The sequence below is a fragment of the Chlamydotis macqueenii genome, chromosome 16 (assembly GCF_036417535.1).
Source record: "Chlamydotis macqueenii isolate bChlMac1 chromosome 16, bChlMac1.mat, whole genome shotgun sequence".
In the NCBI taxonomy this organism is placed as follows: Eukaryota; Metazoa; Chordata; class Aves; order Otidiformes; family Otididae; genus Chlamydotis; species Chlamydotis macqueenii.
Window position 1 is genome coordinate 10,857,305 of NC_141571.1, and position 12,039 is coordinate 10,869,343.

At 47.8% G+C, this 12,039-nt stretch overlaps 1 protein-coding gene across 3 annotated transcripts in view; it reads right to left on the reverse strand.

The window, feature by feature from the left end:
* Positions 1-4,009: 4,009 nt before the first annotated feature.
* The window catches only part of PMEPA1 (prostate transmembrane protein, androgen induced 1), a 48,276-nt gene continuing 40,246 nt past the window's right edge, over positions 4,010-12,039 (reverse strand). For 2 of the 3 annotated variants that reach the window (XM_086760884.1, XM_086760886.1), the window contains exons 3-4: positions 9,956-10,009; positions 4,010-9,853 (exon numbers count right to left, since the gene is read on the reverse strand). In XM_086760884.1, coding sequence (XP_086617010.1) covers positions 9,305-9,853; positions 9,956-10,009 — 603 coding nt within the window. In that variant the 3' untranslated portion in view covers positions 4,010-9,304. The remainder of the gene's footprint in view (positions 9,854-9,955; positions 10,010-12,039) is intronic. The other variant, XM_086760885.1, reaches the window with a different exon arrangement.

The following is a 12,039-nucleotide window of genomic DNA, read 5'->3' on the forward strand; positions in this document are numbered from 1 at the left end:
CATCCACCAGCCCAACTCAGAGGCCACCATCCCCCAGCAGATGAGGGATGCTCTCCAGCAAGCTCCACTCACACAGGGAGGAAAGTGCCCCTGTGGCTCCTGCAGCACATTGCTTCAGGACATCCTGAAGCCCAGTTTTGGGTACCCAAAAAAAAAAACCCCAACCCAACCATAAATCTCAATCTCACCTCAAAAATAACAAGCACTGAGCTTGAGCACTAAGTATTGAACCAAAACCCAGTCCCACCTCATGCAGCTGCAAAGGGCAGTCAGAAAACATCCTCTTCCAAACCTCCTGTAGCTCCTACTCAGGAAAAACACAGAGAAAACCCCCAGCCAGCCACCCCCCTCCCTGGAGCTGCTTAAATTTGCCTCCTGGGCCGTGGCAGGATTGTGTCCACCTGGGTCACAGCCCCCACCTGCCCTGCCTGCTCAGCAAGGAAAACCCCTGAGTCTTCCTGCACTGGGTTCAGAGGAGAAGGCGAGCTTGTCTGCAGAAGGGGAAAGAGGGAGGGGGAAGCAGTTTTGACCTCATCAGACCTTAAATGAAGTGGAACTAGAGGAGTGCTTTTCTAGCCCTGTCATGTCCAGAGCATAAGGCAGAACTTAATTCCTCTTTTCTCCTGTCCAGTCTTTTGCTTTTGCTGTAACAGTGCTACTAACACTGTTACGCAGTCCTGTTTTATGTCAAAGCAGTGGGAATTTCTAGACTTTTTTTTTAAAAAAAAAAGAGTAGCAGCAAGTGTTTGGAGTAAATTCCCATTACAGTCAGGACAGTCAATGGCAAGGACTCCTGGGAGAGCTTAATAAATCTCAGTGTAACCCATCGCTGTGACTCTTGCCATGAGGGAGAATTTGTATTTCCAGCCACCTTACTGGGTTTTCTGTCCCTGGTCAGGGCTTCCCCTCCCTCAATGGTATGGTGGGTCTCAGCCTGCGCAGGGGCTTCGGGGCCAGCAACGTGATGGAAAAACCCCTCCAATCAATCAACCTGAGGGAAAAGCAGCCTGAGCAGGTTAAAAAGCAAGAGTTTGACCCCAAGTTTCACACCTTCCCCACCTCAAAGCACCCCAAACCATCTTCTCCTTCTTTACTGGGAGGGAATCGCTGACAGGGACCATCCCCGAGCAACCGGACTGGAGCTGAACAAGCGCTGGGGGGTTTTGCTTCGTGCCCTCCAGACACAAACCAGAGGAAATGCAGGCGCAGGCAGCGACGTGGCGCGAGCTGTCGCCGAGACCCCATGAGAAATGAATCATCTGCCAGGGAGAGCAGGAGCGGGGATGAACGCGGCTCCCGATGAGCGCGATGGTGGAGAGGAGGCGCTGGCAGGGAGAGGGGAAAAGTCTGGGTTAGGGCAAGCAGATAAAATATGAAGACAAAAAGGAGAAAGAAAGAAAAAAAAAAAAAAGCTGCTGTGAAGTTCTCATGCTTTGAAGTTGGAATTTACACCTTCCAGCGCACGCAGCCAGGGAGGGCCAGCAGCGCTGCAAAGGGTTTCGATGCTGGAAGCACAGGCTGAAGCTGAATCTGGTTTCTTAAGTCCTATTCAAGTTGCAGCACAGAAATCTGCTTAAAATCAAAAGCTTTGCCACTTGTGGTTTCCAAAAGTCACAACATTTTTTCTTCCACTGAGTTGCAAAAAAAATTTTTAAAGGGTTAAAAATAATCTTTTGCCAATCAATGAGCTGTGCTGCAGTGTCCCCAGATCACCTCGTTAGCCGCGGGAAGGTAGCTTAGTAACGATGTTTCCCTGCCCATTCCCACGCACTGTGCTGCTTGAACTTGGCTTTTTATTTGCGCTTTAAAAAATTCCCCTTTGGAAAATGTGGTTGCAGCTGAGTTCCTATTTTCTGTGGGAAGATGTTGGTTTCAGCCGTGACTCCAGGGGTGAATAATGTCATTTTTGAAACAGTGATTCCAACCAAACCCTGCCCTTTCCCCCACTTTGTTGTGCCTGGAGCAAGGTGGATTTTTTCCACTTTGATATTTATGATCCTGAGGTTGGGCAGGGGTGTTGCCCCCCTCTCAGAACTATGGCTGTTTGGTGGGATGGGAAGGTGCGTTTGGAGCTGCTCGAGCCAATGCCGGGGCCATCAGCATCCCACCGCAGTCACTGAGCTCCTCGTCCACCCGGGCCGTGCTGCTCCTCGCAGCCCGCGGCATCACGTTCATTGATCGAAGTGCTGTGTCAGTAAAGCAAATCCACTCATCCCTGTGGGTTTTTGCCTTGTTTTTTCCTGCCAGCCCTGATACCACAATACTCCCGTGCACACTGAGCAGGCCATATCTGTTATTCACAGTGCATTAAATGAGATGTCTCTGTCTTTTCAGGATGGGGGCCCGGGTTTCCACGAGCCGTGTCGGCTCCTGCGGAGCTCCCGCCGTATCGAGGGTTAATCCAGCCGTGCTCACATATGGCACATGAAGATCGCAAGGAAGACAAAACTCACATCTTCATTACCTGCTCGAACACACACAACAGGGAGAGTCACCTGTTCTGGTCCGTGTACTCAGGCTGAAATGCCTGCAGCTTTTGCTTTTGCTTCCTCAAAGGCTGTCCCGTAGCACAGCCGTCCCCGGGAGTGCCGCTGGCCTCCTCGCCGGCCTGCTTGAGCTGCTAAGGTACCGTCCCGAAGGGAACCAAGAAGTCCCGCCCTGGAGAGCCCGGCTTTGGGACAAAGCACCACTCTTGATTGCAAACAGCTTAAAAATTTTAGTTCCAAACACTCATGTGAACGTTGGTCAGTTGCTAAAATGGAGCGAGCAGGGTTGTGCCCATTTAAACCACAATTTAGAGGAAAAAAAGGCTTCCTGGCTAACAGCTGGTGGTTGGTGAATGGCCCGGAGGGCACCAAACCCCGGCAGCACGGAACCGTACTGCATACAGCACACCCCCGGTACCTCGGGTACAGCACCTCAGGTGCTCTGTGATGCCTTGAGAAGCCCACTTGCACCTCCAAATCCTTGCTGCCCCATTCATCCCAGAGCCCAGACTGCTGGGGCCGGGGTCCTACGGTCTGAAATGGAAATGAGAGCAATTTAACCTGTAGCGCTGCTCGTCAACCTCCCCTGCACGGCAACGCGCTCTTGCTCCAAGCAGTGCCTGAGCTCTCTGGGAGCCTCTGGCTCCCTCGGGGCACTGGGACGGTGCCAGGCTTGAAGCCCCACCGCTCGCCCGGGCCCTGAGAACAGGCGAGGACAGTCCTGTGCCAACCCCTCCAGCCATGGTACAGCTGCTGACACCAGGGTGTGTTGAGTAATTTGGGTCTAAAGGTAGATGGGCTCCAAACTAGACTCGGTTGGGTATGTGGCCCCTCAGACCCTGTGAGCAGTTACTGGTGAGCAATCCCTGAAGAGCCCTGCTAACGGGCCAGGCCATGGCACCGCATTTAAAGCAGCCAATTGCTTCTGGGGAAAAATTAAAGTGTTCCAACCCAAAGCAGCTCTTTTCCAGTACTGTATCACCCCGTTGTCTTTCCAGCAGCGATGCACAGAGTACACCAGGAATCCCACTGTGAGCGGGAGGTGAGCGGCACAGTTCCAGGATCAGAGCTGAAGGGCTGGATTTGGGGTTCTGCTCCCTGGGCTGCAATTAAGCTGCTTTCAGTCATTACTAGTGACAGTTTCCCCAAGTGGCCATCAGCTCAGGGCTGTCTTGAAAGCAACCGGCTGTCAAGAGCATTCAGGCATCCAGCTGAAGCCCACAGGAGCGCCTCGTGCTCATGGCTCCCCCAAATTAAAGGCACATTTGCCCATCCAAATCAGCTGGAGGAGCCGCTTGTAAAAGCCAAAGGCCGCTGTCAAAATGCTGCCGCCTTAAACAGAGGTTTGCCATCAGCCAGAGAGCAGGGCTGGGGACACCGAGGGCTTAGGCAGAGCTGACAGCCGTCAGACGAGGCACAGGGATCAGTCACTGCACACGCCTTAGTCCCAGGAGGGAACCCAAGGTCTGGGTGAACCTACGGGACAGCCTTCAGAAACACAAAAAGAAAACCCCTGCAAACAGTTACGTTTTCAATCATTTTAATGTGATCACTGCAATTTGACCACAGTCTCAGAAAGGAAAAATTCACACAAATTATCTGTGCTTAGGGTTTGAGTCAATCTACACAGTTCTTGTTGATTGACGGTTATTCAAGTTAAGACCTTCTGACCATCAGTGATGTTCTTGGCTGAAAGGCAGGATCGCAAGTGTTGGACATACTGGTGCAAACCAGGAATGCTTCTTCTGGGATTAAAGCTGCGACACCTGATCTACTCGAAAGAAAACAGAATTGTACACGCACACACGGACCGAGCATGCAAATACACGCGGAACCAGCTACAGCTTCACGGGAAAACATGTCGTGGCAATACAGAGGTCGGCCTGTTCTTCAGAAGGAGCGGGGGCGAACCACACAAATATAAAAACCCGAGAATATTCATTTTCCAATATTCAAAAAGAAAATAGGAAGAGCTTTTGGAATTACATTGTGTTGGCAAACTTTGATTTTTGGGTAACAAAGCAAAAGGTGAAGGCAAATTTTCCAAAGTATTGTAAAATTTATTGTATAAGTATTGCAGCTTTCAGAATGACATATAATTGCCACTATTGGTTACTGGTACACAATAAGCGTTTACAACAGATTTCCGTAAATTGGCATCAGAGTACATATTCATACTAAAACAGCAAAATATAGATAAGTACTGCATTGCATGTGCCGTCAATAGTTTACATAAGGTTAAACTTGAACAGAACTCAGGATACAGGACTGCCTATAACAAACTCCAAAGCCAAAGCAATGCAACTGGAAGTTTAAGAAAATATTAATACAATGAAATGTGTCTATAAGGCAGGCAAATTCGGACTTTAATGTTGTCCTTCATGAGCTTCTACAGTACAGCAAAAATTTGAAGCGCGATTTCTGGAAAACTTTGTTGTTTTTTGTAGCTTTGTGTTGTACATAGAAAATTTCTGAGCGAGACAGAGACAAGAAGAGATTAAAAAATTCATTCTGTTGTCATCTAGCATTGTTAATGCTACACATCTGGATTCAGTCTTTTCCCAATTCTTAGTAAAAATGTTGGGTGTTTTTTTTAATATAGCAGTTAGTGCAATTTTGTAGTTCAATACACACACAAAAGGGTGATTCTCCAGAAAGCAATTGGATTTCCTTGTACCCCCACTTAAGCTAGAACAAATTTCATAACATTTATGGAAACGACGCACTAGATTAGTAAAGCTGAGTCTCCAAACCAGTGAAATGGAGGGTTGTGAAGGGAACACAAGCTTCACCAGTGTCAGCCCCAAATGAAACCCATCCTGCCTCACCATCCTGATCCACAAAGCCACATTCCCATTCCAGGCCAGTAAGATTCGGGGGCACGTTAAGGACGCTGTTTGCCGTACTGTAAGCTAAGAAACTCTGGAAGATTAACAACCCCTTTTAAAGCTAACGTGACTCTTAAAACTTTGAGCAAAAAGGCAGGCTAGGACAAGAGGTTGCTAAGCATTAGCAATGCCTTGTTTCTTCTGTATTTATTTAAACATAAATCATTCCTAAGGGGCCTGAACCTCTCTCTGCTGGCAGCTGCAAGGTGCCAGAGACTCCTACGGAGCAGGACCGGGGTCCAGCTTCTTGCACGAGTCTCTCCTGAGCTGCACAAAGGCCAGAAGGAAACAAGTAGAGACATCAGTGAGGGTGTGCAAAGCAAACTCTCTGCCTTGGCGGCAATATGGGACGTGGGAGTTGGGAAGAAATGGACCCCGAGGCAAAAAGTAACATTAAATAGTAATAATAATAATAACAACAACAATAACAACAACAATAATAATAAAAAAGAACAGACCATTATTTCTAAACACCCATTCAGAACTTGGAGTTGATCTGGGCCCCAGATCTGGTATCTGCACTGGAAATACACAGTTCTCAGGGCTGCAAAGCAGAGGGATGGACAGAAGAAAGACAAAAGGCGACGACTTGGCTCCGTGGAGGTGGACTCGAGTCGCACCCGCTGCCCCGCACCCGGGGCTCCCCCGCAACCGCTGCCCAGGGCCCTGCACCGCGGTGGGGAAGGTGGCAGCCTGGGTTCTGTGCATGGCATGGCCCGAAAGGCGGCGTTTGCAAAGAAATGCGGCGTCGATGAGCCACCGCAATTCACACTCGTTAAACTCCCCAAACTGGAGAAGAAGTAAATGAAAGCGGACCCAGGAACTGAACAAACTGATCACTCAGCTGCAGATGCCTGGGGTGATGCCTGAGAAATAAAAGCTCACCCTGGGAGTGGATTGGGAAGAGAAAAAAAACAGGGAAAAAACCCAGAGAATCAGTTGAAATTTTGAGGACTTCAAAGCACGAGAGCTGTGTTTAATTGCACTGCATTTTTAGACCTCCTCCCACTACCCCTCGGTGCCTTTCCAGAGCCTCCCCACCTCCCTGAGGGGTTTGGTGGCCAGGGGACGCCGCGTGACAAGGCAATCCCATCACTTAACAACCTCCCGTCCCCACCGCAGCTCCTCATTCACTGCTCAGTTTCAGATGCGTGATGATGCATATTCCACCCAAAACCTGCTGAGGTAACTAGTTTTGGTTTTGTTTTTGTTTTTTTTTTTTTTGTAGCAAACAAAGTTTAGATCGCAGAACAATACCCCCCCAAAAAAACAACCCCAACACCACTATTCACACATTTTGGCTCAAGAGGGCAGCAGATATTATAGTTCAGTTTCTCTTTTGGTTGGGATCTCATTGACAATATCCACCACAGTTTCCTACCTCTCTGGGCAGGACAATGTGCAGAACTGCGTTCAAGTTCCCTTAGAGAGAGCTGGAGGAGAGCGGCGGCACAGGGAGCTGCTCCGGGGAGAGCGGGCGGCGCTGCCGGGGAAGAAGGGACTGGAAAATCGAATGCAAGGTCCAAAGGAGCAAGAGACCAGACGCTGGTTACTTCTGACGCTAACGATAATTTTCTTTTCCCCTCTCTAAAAAGGGAGGGTTACTGTTTCTTTAATAAGGCACTAAATAGACATGTTACATAAAGGAAAGATACATCTTAGAAACTTGTACAAATTCATCAGGTTTGTACCTTTCATGACAAACTAGATTTATTCCTTTGCATGACTCTTTTTTATTTTTTGTGGCTTTTTTTTTTTTTAGGTCATCAAAATTTAGGTTACACAACTGTAAAGCTATGAAGATTTCAAGAGCTGTGGAAAAGCAGTTTGAAATATTGAGAAGGTACAGGACTATTTCTAGGCAAAAATTAAAAAGCAAAAAATAATGATCAAACTTCAAGTTCAGCTATTCATCATCTTTAAAATATATATAAATATTGTTCAAATGGTCAGAACTTCAAAACCGTTCTCATGGTTTGTTTTTTTTTCAAGTAATAGAAAAGTTGCTTAAAAACAATAGTTATTGCCTTTATATCTTTCATTTATGTCACTCTACTAGATAGCATCCTGCAGAAAATGAAATCACACCTCCTTGTAAAAGCTTCGCGCTCTGCGGTTCCCCTACCGACGCTTCCTCGCGCTCGGAGAGATGCTCTCCCGGCTGGGGAACGGGACCCAGAACAGGTTTCTTCCCCTTCTGCTTTCTCTCTCTCGCGCTCTCAGGTTTCTCACTCGCTCACTCCGTCACATACAAATTCACCGCGAGGGTAAAACACCTACCAGACACCTACGCAATATAAAAATGTAAACAATAGCATAATAAGACAAAATGCTTCCAAAACCGAGATAAATTAAAGACGCACAACACCCGGCAGGCCGGAGGGCAGGTGGGACCGTGCTGCTGTGGATGAGGACATCTTCAGAAGAGGTAAAGGGGGTTTGCTTCTAAAGCATTAAGCGTATTTCTTTAGCCTTTAACTAATACATCACAGGAGCAGATTCATTTCCATCTACTGTACCTGACGCCTCTTTAGCTAGGATAATAACGTAAAAAACAGCGATGACCAGCGGCAGCCTGGGGATGGCAAAGCTGCGAGACACGGCTGCGCCCGTTTATCACAAACAGAGGTTTGGGAGGTTAACACAAAACCAAAATTACTTTCTCCACCACCACACTTTTCAGCTGGTGCTTTCCATGACGTATTTAAACTCCAGCTGAAAGGCAGCTGGTGGGCACGTTACCATTTCCTCACATTAACTTCCATCACCACTGCTTTAGCTCCCAATAGGGCCCTTCAGTTGAACATTGAAAGAAATAAACCAAAAACCACTTTGTTCCTTCAGACACAGAAGTTTATTCTCATCCCCACCACCCCCCTCCAAAAAGTTAGAGGTTGTCAAAAAAAAAAAAAAAAAAAAAAAAAAAATCAAGTAATTTTTGTCTGCTTCAGTCATTACTGACTTTCAGAAGCAGGGAGTTTTTATTTTACCTTTTTACTCCAATAATCCTACCAGGTGACATAGACACACACCGACTCCTTCTGCTTTGTAGGGAATGTATAAAGCCGTGACTGTCGGCAGCCACGCGCAGGGACTCTGGAAATTAAGGATTTGCATAAGCTGCAGTCTCGCTCACCGCTCCTCCCAGGGCTGGCATCTCCAGCGTTCTTCCACCCCCTTCCAGCTACTTTGTTCTTCAGTTCGACACATATCCCTTAACAGGTTCATGGTAGACATGATAGAGGCTTTGACCAACACAAGCACTGACATATTTATATTAAAAAATAGTGCAAAATTTCAACATTTATATAAATAACTCTAAACCCCTGCTTTTTATTTTTTTTGTGTTTTGTTTTTTGTTTTTTTTTTTACAATGTAATACACACTTTTTGAGTTGGCACTCAAAAAATTGCCATTTTTCTTCTAGTTCAGAAAACAACTTTTTTTTTTTAATAGGCCTCTTCTAATACAAAAATACTCCTGCTCCTTACACATACACTTTCTCTTATTTTTAATATATATTTATATATTTATATTGCAGATCTTTAAACAAAATGTTTTTTGTGCAAATATTTTGTCTTTAAAGATAAGTGAAATAATCAAACAAAAAAAAAAAGCATTCACACACAGCTCAACTAGAAACAAACAAAAAAATGGACTACAGTTGATTTTTTTTTTTCCTTTTTAAACGTCTAGACACAGCTCAATAAAGAAATGTTTTTGCAAGCTTGGTAGGCTTGTGCATTCAGACCAGACATAACAAGTAAATATTTATACATGGAGAGATGGGGAAGGGCTTTTTTTTTTTCTTTGCTCATCTTCCTCAACTCTCTCTCTCTCCTTTTTTTTTAACGAGAAGTGCAGAGTGTTTCATTTACTTTCTTGCTTTTTTATTTTTTTTTTCTTTTCTCTCTCTCTCTTTTTTTTTTTTTAAAAGGGGTGCCCTTTTTGTTTCTCTTTCTCTTTGTTCCATGCGGTTGTGCTCTCAAGGCCATTGATTTGTGAAGGATGGAGTCTGCTGCCCTCCAAGATGGAGGGCATCCCGTTGTTGTTCTGCTGGTGCTGGTAAAACGTCGACCCGGGGTAGTGCCCTATCACCTCGCTGTACGTCGGCGGCGGTCCCTCCATCCTACCATTGCTCCCATAGCAGGTCGCGCTGATGCCAGAGTTACTGCTGGGGGGGCACGGGCCCCCGTAGACGGAGTTATCTATCAAGTCACTGTCGAAGATGGTTCTGTTGGGGGGGGCCCGCACCGACTCTCTGTTGAGCTCCATTTGCTGCTCGGGGTCTCGCAGCTGCAGTGTGCAGGGTCCCTGGTACGGGGGGGGCTCCTCGCCGTCCGACAGCGAGATGGTGGGCGGCAGGTCGATCTCGTGCTGCATGTAGGGGTAGGTTGGCTGGAACCTGTTAAAGCGGTCCCTCTGCAAAAAGGATGGCACTGCCAGGCGGTCGCTGGGTCGCGGGGTGTAGATTTGCTGCTGGAAGGGAGAAAAAGAGAGAGAGAGAGGGCGAGAAGCATGAGACGCCGCGGCCCAGGACAGCGGGAAAGGCAGCGGCACCCGCACCCGCGTCGCCCTCACCTCTGTTATTCCGTTCCCCGACACGGTGCTTTCCGAAGGCCACAGGCTTCCCTCCTGCATTGGAAAGGAGAAGAGAGTGCAGGGTGAGTCTGACTGCCAGCAGTGCTCAAGCTCCTTCTGCAAACGGCTCGGTGCCAGGGTTCGTCCTGCACCGGAGCCCAGGTGAGATGCTGCTGCTGCTGCCAGGACGTTCCTGCCCCGGCCGCAGCAACACAACGCGCAGCACGCGCCTCCTCTCAGCAGGCCCCCAGCTCTGGAAGGGGTATTAGCTACCACCACATACCCTGGGTGTCCCATGGGTACATGCGAAGGAAACACCGCTTCTGATCAAGATTTCCCTCCGTTTTCACCTCCATTTACATTTAACAGATCACTTGCAGAATGAATGATGAGATCGACACCAGCAAACAACTCTCTCCCATTTGCAACTTCCCCCCTCCCACCCACACCCACCCAGCACGTTTCTCTCCCTGGTTCAAACACGCCAGAGGAGTATTTTTCAATTTGTGATCCATGAGCCATGGGTGATTCACAAGGCATCAGAAAATGCTCCATGAAATAATGACAAGATTTAAAAACAAAACAAAATTAAAAAAAAAAAAAAACAAAACCCCAACAACAAAAAAGAAAACCCTCACACCCACATTCTCATGCACATGATCAAGGAAATAATGGGAAAATAAGTGAAAAACCATGAATAACCAAATGTTAAGCCAAATTTTGATTTGGCTAAAAAAAAGAAAAAAAAAAAAAAGAAATCTCTGCAACAGGATGGTTCTAGAGTATCCAAAAGGATAAGTGGTCCTTGGCTTAAACAGACTTAGGAACTGTGGTCTAGAGACCTTCTCACCCTGCCAGCGTCACCCCGATCCTGCAATCTGAACCCAGGCGCCAACCACCCCAGGCACGATAAAGCCACAAGCCAATTTCTCCCAAACCATGAGATTAGTTTACAACTCATGATCAAAACAAACAAACAGAGGCTCTTCCCATTTGCTGGTGATACTCTGAGCACACACAGTTCACCCTAGACGCTTTTGCCTTAAGAAATGAAATATTTAAATATCACTAATACTCACACACGGCAGCACCGTGCCGGCGGGCAGGGCTGGCGGAATGCAAGCCAGAAGGCTCCTAATTACAACCTGCAAGAGCTGGCACTTCCCAGCTCCTTGCAGGTGAATCTCCAGCTCTGGCACTAGCAGGTCAGGCACAAGCAGACGTACTTACCACCAGCAGACAGAAAATGCCGAGTGTGTTTCTTTTTCCCCTTTAAGGTGTCCCACCCAAAGGCCGTTCTCAGACCCAGCCTACGCAGCAGGGCTCTCCGGATGAGCAAACCACAAGCTTTCCTACCGTGAAACAATCTATTCCTGTAATAACCATGGTGGCGGTCTCGGCAGCCCGGACAGAGCCCGCAAAGAGCTGCAACGGTACCGCAGCGCTGCTGACACCTTCGCTGACAAAATCCGAAGGGATTTTGCCTGTATGATGCTCGCTGGACCTCGCCAGCCGTGAAGCACGCAAGGCAGAACGTTGCTGCATACCTCTGCAGCTGCCCCAGCAAACAGCTGAGCAGCACCCCCGCTCCCCCCAGAAGCGCCTGGGACGCAGACCTGGGGTCCCCCCTGGGCAGAGCCCCAGCGCCTGGGCACCCCGCAACTCGCATCTGACTGCCTGAAATGCAGCACCAGCACCAAGTTAAAAAGTCCAAAGAAGCCTCCAATTATATCCCCACCTCTCCTTCTCTCCCCTCCTGCCTTTTTCGTCTTTTTTTTCTCCCCACCTTTGGAATGTATTTTCTCTTGTAGCATCGCACGTTGTATCAGACAGGGAGACAATCCCATCAGGTTCCTGTTTTTGAAGCTCTGCACATAAACCTCAAGGCAGTCCTGTTACCAGTGCAAGGAAAACAGTGATTTATATGGAAATGAGACAGCCTAGACTCTTCCCACTGCTCGGTGATTTTTACGGAGCATCTCCTTGGAGCAGAGGTGAAGTGCCGCAGCACCAGCACCCTTCCTGGCCGTGGCTAACGGATGCGCTGAACCGTGTGCCGCATACCCTTCCTGAGCAATGCAATG